The sequence below is a fragment of the Phoenix dactylifera genome, chromosome 1 (assembly GCF_051530095.1).
Source record: "Phoenix dactylifera cultivar Ajwa chromosome 1, Ajwa_hap1_PhDact_Kaust_v1.1, whole genome shotgun sequence".
Lineage (NCBI taxonomy): Eukaryota > Viridiplantae > Streptophyta > Magnoliopsida > Arecales > Arecaceae > Phoenix > Phoenix dactylifera.
Window position 1 is genome coordinate 33,997,301 of NC_143190.1, and position 13,632 is coordinate 34,010,932.

Below are 13,632 nucleotides of genomic sequence, written 5' to 3' on the forward strand. Positions count from 1 at the left end.
CCAGTCTCCTTCACCTTCTCCATACTCCTCAAGACCTGCACGACCATGCGCAATCCCTGCCGGTCGTCCCCATGAGTATCCAGGTCCATGTCTAGATCTTCAAGATCTTTAACAACTTCGACACCTACCTCTTCATCCATAACACACTCACACTGATGTTCGGATGCATGTTTGGTATTCCCAACTTAACATCTGCTCGAAAGGTGTTCGATAGAGACCTCTCTCTTTTGTTTTGTCAAACTCTTTTCCGAGTCAACTACCATAAATTAAATTGCAGCTTAAATTGCAATATGACTTTTGCCATGCAGGCTCCAAACAGCCCCTAAGAAAATCACTGTTTAAGAACGTCAATCTCTCCCACATCAAAGGCCAAATGATAAGTGCTGCTACCGTCAGAAGAAGCTGGCTAAGAGCAACTTCGGGTGGTACGACGTGGACATAACCGACCTGCTTTCAATAAGAAAATTACGTCCAACAATGGAAGAGGCAAGTCTACCGGATATGCAGAAAAGAACAATGCCGTACATCGTCACTAACCAAAAAAAAAAAAAGAAACTATTGCAAGGTTCAAAATATGGATCGCGTTCCTATCCAGACCTGCAAAATACGTTTTGACCATTCGGTGATATCTCACGAGGATCACTATTGAAAAAAACAATAGATATTGGAAGATTGGGTACAGCATAACAGAGACTCCACCAAAGCTAACCCAAGGGCAAAGGCAAAGCAGCAGTATGCAATATTGCATGTAAGATCATATCAACGCACCCATTCTAGGCCTGTCTCTTGAACAACCCTGAATATTGTCGCAATGCAATCTTTACTTTGACAGAGAACTAATTCCATGGTACATTATTAATCAGCCAAAAGCACAAAAATATACCCAAAACCATTAACCATACTGAAAAAGCAATTTTAGTTTTTCCCTTGTGCACTAGTTGATTACTTGATGCGAAGCAGAAGAAATCTGCTCTTGATACAGATGATGGGGTCTCGCCAATCTTGGTGACCAGAAAACTTACTTGGCTTCATTTATGTTGTGCTTGATAAACCAAATGTCAATCCACTATTGTTCGGAACTTGCCATGCATATTGGGTCCTTGGATAAACTGTCAGAGTCTCACTGCCAAACAGTCAATTGAGAAGTTTAGATGACTACAATTTGGATTTCAAGGGAATCACGCATAGAATCAGACAGCATTGAGGGCTTCCACAAATAATTCCCTTGCCCATGAAGATCTACTATAATAAAAGAAGATACTCCGTGTGTGTGTGTGTGTGTGTGTGAGAGAGAGAGAGAGAGTTACCCAATTCCTGTACTTCTCACCTGTAATTCAACCTCAAAATAAGATTCCAAAAATTTTTAACACCCATGCAAAATTAGGGGGTTATATTCAAGCTCAAGGGTTCATTGTTTTCTGATGAGCAACCTGCATTTAACCAAAGAAAAATCTTAAAACTGTAAAATTTTATTTCCCTTGAGAAGCTGATAAAGGCAGTCATGCTGTGCAGGAAATAGAAATCATCCATATAAAATGTGGAAGCACAAGCAGGCAAATTTTTTTCATAAAAGATAAAATAATCTAAACAATCTCTCCTTTTCATACACACACATCCCCAAGAAAAAAAGAACTCTGGTTCTAAAATAAGTTTACTTATGGCAACATCCACTTAAACATATATGAATCTGACTCCAGATTCTAGGAAATAATCACATATTTCCCATCAAAATTTTCCAATAAAGTTCATTTGTATTACACATTTTATAAATACACCATTATGATGCAGCAGAAGCATGATATTCATCAAATGACAGTGACAATAAGTTATATATGACAATAGTAACAAAGCAAGAAATAGAAAAATGCTTTTGGGACCCCTTGGCATACCCCGACCTAGTTTCCTGTCAGCCACCAGGGATAAATGGGCAATAAAGCCCATTCATGAACCACCTATCCCCGTGTAAGGTGCACAAAAAATCTGATATGGCACTTGTTCAGGGTACACTAAGGGGTCCGTGAAGAAGCAGCACTCAAAGAAATATACATGCACATATTTACATAATGGAAAAATAGAGAGAATCTAGTAATACCCCCACTTTAACAAATCAGAGGATCATTTCTTTTAAATGGACAAGTATCATCACTTAAATACAAAATAGTCCATCACTTTAAAATTGTACAAAACTAGCCTGCATAAGGAACATCCAAAGTAACAAGCACATACCGAAGTTGACATTTTCAGCAACTCCCTTATAGCCATTGTGGCATAGGAGGAAGCTGGCAGAGCAAATCCTAATTTTAGAGCCAACTTGGATGGCTGAGCATCAGAGCTGCAAATGGACTCAACTTGTAATGACCCACCCTCGCTTCCATCCTGAGCCACATGGTTGCTTACTGAACCCTGTGATTCAAAATCATTACTTTGGCTTCCTAAGTTCCCATTGGCATGCAGTTCTTCCTTGATCAGATCAGCAGGTTTTCTTTTATGTATGATATCCAAATCAGTCTCTGCCAAGGGAACAGTGTCATCTGTATATGATAACAATCCCCTGTCCACACAAGGACAAATACTTCAATCTCTCTCTACAAGTAACAAATTTTATACAAAAAACTATATGCATCGAGGGAAGAGGGGGAAAAAAACAGAGGATTCAAATTAGATATGCATACCATACATAATCAATCGGGCGCTGGAATACCTGCCTGTAACCTCCCCTCATATTAGTAATCGAAAATTCCCTAAGAGTTGGAGCAAGCAATATCATTGGTTGCAACAAATATTATGAGTATTAATATAGTAGCAAAAGGTGGGGTATGTCAACACATGATCTTTATGGCAATAGAAAAAACAAAGGACATGCAAAAGTGAAAAACATTGCATTGCTTACTAGATATATTGAGACAGAGGATACAGCAACTTACTTGGCACTGTGTACACTCTCTGTCAAGCTGATGCCATCCTGGGTCATTCAAAAACAAAAAATCAGCAAGGGCGTCACAAAGAAAAACTCCAATCTTTCTGGCAATTGGAGCTGGCTATATGGACTCAACTTCACCATTGATTTCTATCCAAGGCCAAGCTCTGAGAAATGGAAAGTGTCACCTGATCAAGGTTTAGAATGTATCTTTTGAGCATGTTTTGTCCCCCCTTTAACATGTTAAGTTATTTTTTTTATTGTTCAAATTTCAAAAGAAATGGGTAGCGTAAAAGACAATGAGAAAAGATCTAAAGAGAAATTGTAAAAATATATGAACTTGTACTGGGAATGATGGTCTGACCCAATATTGATAAAAAATAAAAGTTAGGTATACAAGGACCAAGTTTTATAATCTTAAGTATGAACATCAACAGTATCCTTGAGCAACAAGGATACTTATGTTGAAGTGAAAACATCAAAACGGAATTCAGAAAAAGGAAAAACTAGAAGTAGTAGATGACAAATTAAAGATAACTTATTAACTATCATCAGAACTAGCTGTTACTTGCATTTACTCTCAATAAATTCCCATGAAAGCAAAGTGTTTGTATGTGAAAACCTTCAATTAACCAACTGATGGAAGGGAATGAAAGCCCTAAAACATTTAATTTTTTGGGTTGTTAAGCATGCGGATTTTGTTGATCATGATTCTCAACTTTATATAGCCTACCATGTACTTTGCAATTTGTATCAGCAAGCTTTGGACTCAATACTACCCAATAAAATGTAGCTCAACTATATATGGTTCCCACTTTTCAGATAACACATTCTGTTCCCAATGAAATTTCAAGACAGATATTAATCATTTCTGCTACTTCTAGCCAATCATTTGTTTGTCTCCCTTTTCAGTTTCTCAACGAAATTCAAACCAGCAACTAATAATTTCCTGCTACTTCTAGCGAACCCTTTGTTTGTCTCCCTCCCTTTTTCCTTCACCAATCCTATTCAACACCCCACCAGGCCAATATCTGAACTACACTACAGGTAGCGGGGTTTACCCTAACTTTATCCACTATCTGCACCTCTTAATTTATACTCTTAATCAAGCTACACAACCATCTCAGAATTGTCTATATCTATATCTGATGCTTTGCGCCCCCCCCCCCCCCCCCCCCGGACTGATTCACAAAGAACTTACAACCTATATACCTCTATTCTATGACACATAAAAATACAACCCTATCTTTTGCCTATTTACTTTTTCATTCTTTTTCATTGCTAAGATTTTGAAATCCTCCTTTTTATGCCCTTAAGTTAGATTTTAATTGCATTTGTAAAAAATTCTACTAACAAAGGTCTATAAAGTTTCTGACCCACATGCCTCTCAAGAAATTTTGCATACAAAGTTGTGCATATATTTAGAAACATACCTCTACCTTTCATATGCTTAATTTTTGTCATTGTTATTTAAAAATTCAGTCCATTATTTTCTGCCCTCATCATCATGGTTTGATAGAAAATTTAACCAAACCCTCAAATTCCACTCAAGGCAGGTTATCAAATTATGGGTTATGAATTTGACATGCATCATCCTTTGATTGATGAACAATTTTGATAATCTGGGATACCAATTGCTTTTGCAATCTAGAGACAAGTTCAAGATGGGATACGAATACTTATAACACTAACTCGTAACAACTAGGAGACATTACATCCATTGCATGCATGGAAACTGAAAATATTTTATAATAAATCTATTGCATGCATGAAATGGAACAGGCACTCTATTCGTTGACGATTTGAAAATACAATTTCCATATTGGCTTTATTTGATTTTTGACTGATATAGAATCCAGAACTCTAGTCTGGCCTACCTGTTTAGTAACAACAGAGAGGACATAAATTACACAGCAGTCCACAATTACTTGGCCAAAAGGCTATTTGCAGAGAAGATATGCCCTCACTGATGAACAAGTACATATTAATCCCACCTCTCATGGCACATAGTCAGCACATAATTCCGATGCTCTGTTAGTCAATGGTTAATATTCATTACATGATCTTTCTCAGTCATAAATAGGGGCAAGCTCCTAAATTAATTTCCCTCGCTCATGCATCAGAATATATTTGTGAGAATGAGATAAAACTATGTTTTAGAGGTTCACTTGTAAGAACATGAAGCCACATCTCGTTATTATCATAATTAAACAAGATTGTTATAGTGATATTCTCATTATTATTGTAACTAAATAAAACTATTATTGTACATGTTCTCAGTAAAACATAAACGACATCGGCATCATCTATAATTCTACATACCCATATTAAGTGGGGCAATTGAGAATGATAGACTGGATTAGTATGTTAAGGAATATCATTAGCAATTCTTTGTCAAAGCATTGATGAACAAAGTTATTTGTTCTTGCATGTGATGTCTATGTAAAGTAGTAATTTACTCAAAACACATCTTTGAATTTGTTGTCAGATAGAGATGCTATGATATAGCATATTGGAACAAACATATTTTATGCTAGTCTAAAGGTTCAGTATCTTACACATGGAACTGTTAGTAATGGGAAGACATTTTTCTGGTAGCTAGTTGTTGGGTGTAGAGAGATCGGAACTACCAGGCATTCTTCATGAAGTCTCGCAATAAGGACATAAAGACTTTGTAAAAAAGAAATCTATATAAGTGAAAGATGTGGGTATTTTCTAAATATTAGGAACAGAAAAGTATATATGCAAAATCAAAAAGGACATTTTAGTCAAGACAGGTATTTATAGACATGTTAGAAGAAAATACAATAGCTTATAAAATCTAACTCGGGAATAAGTTAGGATTTCAAATTTTGACTAAAAATAAATAGGCAGCAGATAGGGATATATTTCTAGATATCAAAGAATAGAGACACATCTAATGAAAAAATCTTGAAAAATCTTCAAGTGACACAATATGTCAAATGCATAACATTATTCTACTTCATCCACCCCGCTCTAATTCTAACAGGGATATCCTCCCATCTCTTCATGAAGTTGTAAATCTACCATCTTGTCTCTCCATTGTAACTAGATGCTTACCTTCACTACACTTGCTGAACTATTATTTGGTTCAGCTAAAATTTATTATCTATATCTTCCTTGAAGCACTTTGATAATGCCCACCTTTACCCAGGCATCATTAACACTGATTTATATAAAAGACATGCTCCAGAGGGCCTCATGTTGAATAGTAGCTTGTGCAACTAGGACATGTAAAAGGACATTAACACACAATCAGATTCAATGTATACTATTCACAAGCCAATTTCCAATTGTTTGGTCTAAAATTCGTGACTCATCACTACAACGAATTCCCCATCATGTCGAAAACCAATAGTCATCATGAAAATTTAAGTTGAAAATTTAGGTAGCACCTAGCAAACATCAACAGAAAGAAAAAAGATACATTAGACAACTCTTCTAAAGGATGATGCTTTTTCAAAAGTAAATCTTCGAGGCCCATTAGTGATTTCTGCTCCTTTCTTTTCTTTGATGCAGGTGCATCACTAGAACAAAAAACACAAGGCCTAATGATTATGATTTCCTTGTGAGCTTAGATCCTTCCTTTCACTCTAAGCTTTCTTCAGTACATCTATTCCATCTTTAGACCAGCTGATCCAAAAAAATATCAAACTTATTGAGTTCCTTTTTGGCCTTCTAAACAGTACCCAAGTCCACTCAACGAACTAATTGTAGCATTAAAAGACACCTTAAGCCAACTAAATATGTTTCTTGGCTTTTGATATGATCAGAAACAAACATCAGTTGGTACACCCCAGTTGGATTGAGAAAATTGGAGAGACAAGACCAAGAAAGAGTAGAGAAAGAATCCCTGGTTTGGCAAGGAGAAAAGAGAATGAAAAGTAGTTGCTCTTCTTTAGCTAGGAATTTAGCGAGGAGAGAGCAGGAGAGAAAGTTAAAATCCTCCATTTGGATAGTAAAGTTAGGAAAGAAGAGAACTGGAGAAATTTATCTCCAGGCCCCCTTTTTAAATCTCTCGGAAAGTGGAGGCCTACAAAGAGAAAAGGAATTTCCTTTCTTTTCTTTTCTCTTCGCTTGGGTCCAAGGTTCTCTTCTCTTCCTTTATTGGGTCCAAGGTTCTCTTCTCTTCCTTGATCCTCTTTTCTCCCGTTTCCCTTCTTTTCTTTCCTCCCATGCATGTCCAAACAGGGCGACAGCATCAGTCACTTGGTTAAGATGTCTGGATGAATCCTTTCCAAAATATTTCAGTTTCAAATAAACCCACAGGTGAATTGAAGTCCTTTTTCTCAATCAATGCAACTACATGAGAACAAAACATAAATTGAGATACGCAAGTCAGTCATGTTCATCCATGGATTTCCCATCCAACAAGTGAAATTCCATCAAATGGATTTTTTTATATAGTATATGATCATCCAATAGTTTCATTCAGCACACATCCTTTCTTGCTACATGCTTCATCAAATTCCTTCTCTTCTCAGGCCAGCCCTTCTCCTTTTGACTGAAACCCAACTACTATCATCCTTAAGGGAAGTTGTTTTTGGCCTTTTCTATGAGCATTTGCAGATGTACCCGGCTCGCTGCACAAAACCCTCACTACATTCAATTAAGTTTGTCTCATCAGATGTGTCATAATTATAGTGTTGCATTAACGCATACACAATAATCACATTCTGACATGTGTCTACATGTCTGATTCAGCACTGTGAAAAAGAAAATATGGAGCACAGGACAAAATAATTTAACTAAATTAATATATTCATATTTTAATTTAATTTATGACAAAATATTAAAAAATATTTTTTGTTAAGATGATTCAATATGCTAGTTTTTCATCCAAACTCCAAAATTAGCTCAAGAACACATGAAACATGACATTTTGCCAAGTTATTTAATAATATATATCATTAGCCAAGCTCTACAAACTTTAGAAGCACACTCCAAATGTTACTGCAACAAAAGAAAATTTGTGCTGCTATTGTCAGGGAAAACTTCCTGCTCATGAGGTTTTCGCAAAAATAACAACAGCAGATACTACATGCAGCTAAAGAAGAATAGCATACCCACATGAAACCAATAAAGCCAAAGTAAGATTCCATTAGTTAAAGAAGTTTGGTTAAAGGTATTTGTGATTATAGATATTTTCACCATCATCCACCAAAGTCCATAATCTTCACTATTTTTACAGAATATCATATTATCATATCCAAATCAATTATGTTATCACAGTCAATATTTGTTCAAAATCATTTGCATAGAGGCACTTGTTGCAAAAATGAGTTCATACCCAAATTAGCGTACAATATACTTCCAGAATTCTTGATATATCCAACCAATACATAACTCTCGCTGTAGGATAGGGTAAATTGCACCGCTCATTGTCATAATGACTGAATGCAGAATCAGTTGTATGGTAATTACAAAAAATAAGGCAAAAGAGCAAATGACAACAAAGTTAAATAAACAGGATGTGAACTGAAAAAATTATACAGATCCAAATCCAGAGACAATTGATATATTAAATAAGTAGCTGCAGTTAATATCTGAAAGATTAACTTCAGAAAGGTTTGACTCGCCTTCTTTGCCATGTCATGATACACATCAGCAATGTCATTTGCTGGATAGAGAATTCTTGAACTGAAAATAGCAGAAACACAGAATAATGTTCAATCCTCAGCCAAAGTTTACACAGAGTAAAAATGTTCATTACCCAGGCAAAGGCAGTACAACATCTTCAAATGTATAGATTGCTTTAAGAAGATCTTCAGAATCAACAGTCTGTCACAAGACAATGTATGGATTGATCTGAGTAAAAGAAACTCTGCACTGTATTGCTTCATCAATGGTGACTGAAAGTCGGATATGTAACAAAGAGCTCAAGAAACTCATGTTATGAGAACACACATACATGCATACATGTAAAAACATTCTACTGAACGAAGATATATATTAATGTGTGAATCATGGTTGCTAGCAAGTTGAGTCATGACAGTGGTAGAAAATGCTGCATAAAAGGACCTTAAAAATCTTAGTAAAAATTCACCTTCACAGACTGAACTTTTTCTTCAGGAACTGCTTCTTCAGATGTATCAGGTAGGCAGTTATATGGATCACTGCAATCATCTTCAGGTTCAGAGCTGTCAACAGCAGCTACTTCCCTAGCAGAGCTTTCTTTACAAAATACCAAATCTCCTAGTACAACCTGTGAAATCCCTGTCACATATGATAAATATCAATAAAGAGGGAAATCAATACAATGAAATGCAGCATTTTGTTAAGAATCAGCAGTTGCAAGTTCAATGTCATTAAAGCAACCCTTTAATAGAGGTGACACTAACTAGAATGGAAATGTCTCCAATCCTTTCAATGTGTTTTATAACATCAAATATTTTGGGTCCTTAAACAATACATATATCCTCTTTGTTCAGAGTTTTTGCCTCACTTATGTAGCAATTTATCAGCCTTGAGGTATCCTTCAAATGTCTTCAAGGCAAACAGACAGGCCTTCTTAAACAATACCACGAACAAGTCTCTCATCATTACAGAAATGAGGGAAGGAAGGGCCAAGAATGTACCATACTTTTGCACCCTCCTGCTAGCTGCATGGTTCCACAAGTAACTTTGGTAACTATGCACATACCTATAAAAGAAAAAGAATTGCAATAGAAACAATTAAAGTAATAAACAAAACTCGTTAAAAAGTGCACCATAAAAACCTTCAGCAATACATTTCACTACATGTACTTTTTATGCACTCAATTTCATTAGTGGACAACAATATGAAGATAACAATAGACATCTAAATAATGGTATACAATATTGTACCGACCACAAACTAGGCCGCCTCATGGCCTCAATATGGTATTTAGCTTGAACTAGTGCAAACAAGTCCTTACCGGGCTGAACCACCCAGACCTACTCGATTCTGAGCAATTTCCCCAGTAAGGGCCCCATAACAATTTGGAGCCTGAATAATTGGGGAAGAAAAGGCTTGACGCGCTCTTCTCTCTCTATTTCAAGGTAGGAGAGAGTGAAAAGGGTGAGCAGGAAGTTTGATCCAAGTGTTTTCCTCTTTCTTTTTCCCTTTTTCCTTATTACATCCCATAAATGGGCAGAAATCGAAAAATCATGAACAAATCATGCCAAATTTTGTATTTTTGCATGAATTCGTGACATGTTATAAATCTTAGTCAAATATACACAATGGTATAACTTTTAATTTTTATATTTTTACATAAAAATAAAAAAAAAATAAAGGAGATGTTAGATTCCAAAAATTAGTGCCATGCATAGGATTTAGCATGCTATTTGTTGTCCTTTTCATAAAGCAATTTGATTAATTTTTTTGCATATGAATTGATTTTCGAATAAAAGCCCAATTTTAAAGTATATTATATTTAAACATCAAAAACAAATTCACACAACCCTATTTCCCACTAAAAACTAAACAAAGAAAGCTTAAAATCCTTGAAATAATAATAAAAAAAACAAGTATGATTGGTACAGGTAGGTACGTGCCCTACCATATCGATCTCCTACAAGTATGCAGCGTGGCACCAAGACTGCGGATCTTGTAAACATTGTGCCTTGAAAAAGGAGCTTATTTTTTCTATTCAGACAGCTATCAAAATTAAGGACAAAGGTCGACCTTCTTTGCATTTCAAAATGTCAAAAAAGATACATGAAAATACAAACAACATGCCTTCAATAAGTAGTGTAGATGACCCAATATGTCAAAATACAAACAGTTAATTGAGAAAACAGACCTAAATCCTTGAAGGTCGTTCAAGGAGACACTTAGTGTAACATTCTTTGTAATACACTCTTTTGATAATGGTGTTTAATCATTTACTAGTTGCAGAAAAATTTCTGTGCCCAAAGCAAATGAACTAGCATTTAGATATAGGCGTAAAACAATTGATAGTAGTCCACCAAAAATAAATCTGGCTTGGAGAGGAATATGGTGTCTTCTCTTTTTTGTGAGAGAGAAAGGGAGGAGAAACATTCGCATTGATAGCTACCTAGGTCCAAATTTTTGGTTGCAACACGCAAGAACTTAACCTAAAGCATCTAGATACTAAGCAAACAGGGGGACTAAAGATTACAAGATAAGTATTATAAAATTGACAGCATAAGGTTTCTAAGTGGATTGATAGATTACTTTGAAAGATAAAAAAAGGTGGAACCTAATATGAGTTTAGTTTCTATGTAATAAAAGAAGGAAGAAATGGAAAGAAGAAAAAAAATATGCGAGAAGAATAATATATGTGTGTGTGTATATATATATAGAGAGAGAGAGACTAGTATATGTACATGATGTTCCATGTTGCCATAATAATATCCTTCTTATTTTAGCCGTTCATCCTCTAGTTCCTATTTAACTCAAGAAAGACAAAGAAGATGAGTTGGTCAAGGTTCGTAGAACCGTGCCAAACCAAGCAATTCAAGGCATACCAAATTGGACAAGTCGATTGCCGGCATTGCTAGTTGTCCAATTTCATCTGATCCCTACTTCTTTTCTTTTTTTATATAACAAGCGGCCTCTCAAAGCTTCCCTCTGGGTCTCTCTCTCTCTCTCTCTCTCTCTCTCTCTCTCTCTCTCTCCACGATCTCTCTCTCGGCAATCTACATTGATCAATGCCAATGCTTCTCCCTTAATTGATGAATCGGATGGTCTCTCCCTTGATCAACCCCAACGCCCAAGCCCTCAGTCAACACCTCCCCCTCAGTACACCTCTCTCTCCCCCTTCCCCCTCTCCCTCTCCCTCTCCCTCTCCCTCTTTCTCCCCTTCATCTTTTCCCTCTCTGATTGTTCTCCTCCTTCTAGGGTTAGCGTTAGGGTCTCTCCCCTCTTCTCCCGATCTTTCATCTCCGATACACCTCGACTCATACGGTATATAGCGGTAGCTTACCGAACCAGTCTCTGACCGATACGAGCCCCTATACCGATTCGACCAACCTTGAGTTGGATACTCCAAGTTTTTCAGCTGACATGCACTAATACATAGTATAAGTCAAAAACTAATATTTATATTTTACAGCTAGTATGCAGGCTATTCAAAAAAATATAGAGAATACACACCCAGGAACTTGTTGCCTAATATCCCTTGGCATCTAGGGCACCCATCTCACCTATGCATAGCATATTGTCTGAGCATCAAGGCAGTCCAACCCCAAGGACTGCCTAAGTGTCTAGGTATCTTCCATGAAATGTAATACGTTTAGCACAAGACATATGCATAGATGAGTACTTGCCATTGCATAATATTTCATTGTATTTGAGGAAGCCATCCTTGTCTGACTACACCAACGAATCTAAGGTGGCAGAGACTTTAAAAGAAAATGGCATGAACAACACACGATATGAGATATTAAATAAGTATCAATTTGATTTCTAGGCAGATTTCTTTTTTGCTTTCCAAAATCAATAAGAAAATTCTGAAATATCAACCTAATCAACATAATCAAAATATCCATCAATAAAACAATTAACTTTTTGACAATCTTCCAAGATAAGAGTCATGCAATCATTTGTGCTTATGATAAATGAAAGCTCAGGAGCCATTATGCTGGTAGTATTAGTTAGACCATCACACATATAATGTGGCACATAAGAGAAGACCGTTTTTAGCTGAATGTCAATATTCATTTTTCAAAAAATAGAAAACAAAATTTATTTTATCTAGCATTACAAGAACTTCTTGTCATAGATATCAATTATGGATTCACTAGGGAAAATGTCTTATTTGCATGAACTTCTGAAATGAACACATACATCATTCTCAGGGTTCTGGGTATAGCCTTCAGTGCCTGCAGATAGTTACCAGGGCATTTCTTTAAGAATTGAAGCTGAAAAGGGGGAAAAACACCAAGAGTTGCAGATTAGAAGAGAACAAAAGAATAGCATGTATAGATTATCAAAAAAACTCTTTATGGTACTTATAAAATGATATTGGTAGCCTATAACTACTAAACAACAAACACGGAGCCCTTTTGCAAAAAAATGATTGCCTATGGAACACAAGCTGAAGAATCTTCATATTAAATTTCATCTGTGATTAACATAACAAAAGCAGGATATATCTTGTGCTTATATGAAGGTCATAAAATATTCATAAAAATATTAAGAATCCCAGTTGCCTACATTAGATTTATTTTGATATAAAAATGAAATATTTATGATGCATCTAAAGAAAGGATAAGGAAACTCTGTAACTAGATGACAGGCCCAAAAGGAGAGCAAAGAGGAAATATGAATACAGTAGCCCGTTGGTAGACAGCAGAAGAGAATCGGAGGATGTGATCAAAGACTGTCATAGGCAGGTCAGAGAAAATTGTAGGCTAGAATCAGGTTAAGTTGAGGATATGAATATCCCAGAGGCATGGGACTAAGGGAGGACCACATCAGCGGAAAGCATGCCCCCTAAAAAAAGCAAAGAGTAAATATGGAAATACAATAACTCATCAGTCGCGAGCAGCAGAGGTTGTGATCAGAGACGCGCATGGGCAGGCTTTTAAATGGCAAACTGTAGGCTAAAATCAGGCTAAGTCAGGGACATGGATATCCCAAAGGTAAGGGACTAATAATGAGTACTGCAAACAATGGACTTGTGAAAACCCAACATAGTACACCACCTAGGATTTCAAAACTACAAAAACTTGATTAAATTAAACCATAATGAACTCCTAAC

General features: G+C 36.1%; 1 protein-coding gene across 8 annotated transcripts in view; it reads right to left on the reverse strand.

Moving 5' to 3' along the window:
- Positions 1–803: 803 nt before the first annotated feature.
- The window catches only part of LOC103707335 (Pseudouridine synthase family protein), a 28,063-nt gene continuing 15,234 nt past the window's right edge, over positions 804–13,632 (reverse strand). The window contains exons 12-22 of one of the 8 annotated variants that reach the window (XM_088721937.2): positions 12,717–12,790; positions 9,517–9,581; positions 8,985–9,154; positions 8,652–8,719; positions 8,518–8,578; positions 3,059–3,105; positions 2,925–2,962; positions 2,678–2,741; positions 2,227–2,551; positions 1,328–1,430; positions 804–1,123 (exon numbers count right to left, since the gene is read on the reverse strand). In XM_088721937.2, the coding sequence (XP_088578063.1) occupies positions 2,947–2,962; positions 3,059–3,105; positions 8,518–8,578; positions 8,652–8,719; positions 8,985–9,154; positions 9,517–9,581; positions 12,717–12,790 (501 nt within the window). In that variant the 3' untranslated portion in view covers positions 804–1,123; positions 1,328–1,430; positions 2,227–2,551; positions 2,678–2,741; positions 2,925–2,946. Of the gene's footprint in view, positions 1,124–1,327; positions 1,431–2,226; positions 2,552–2,672; positions 2,742–2,924; positions 2,963–3,053; positions 3,106–8,517; positions 8,579–8,651; positions 8,720–8,984; positions 9,155–9,516; positions 9,582–12,716; positions 12,791–13,632 lie in introns of all 8 variants that reach the window. The other 7 variants (XM_089930560.1, XM_089930561.1, XM_089930558.1 and 4 more) reach the window with 7 other exon arrangements.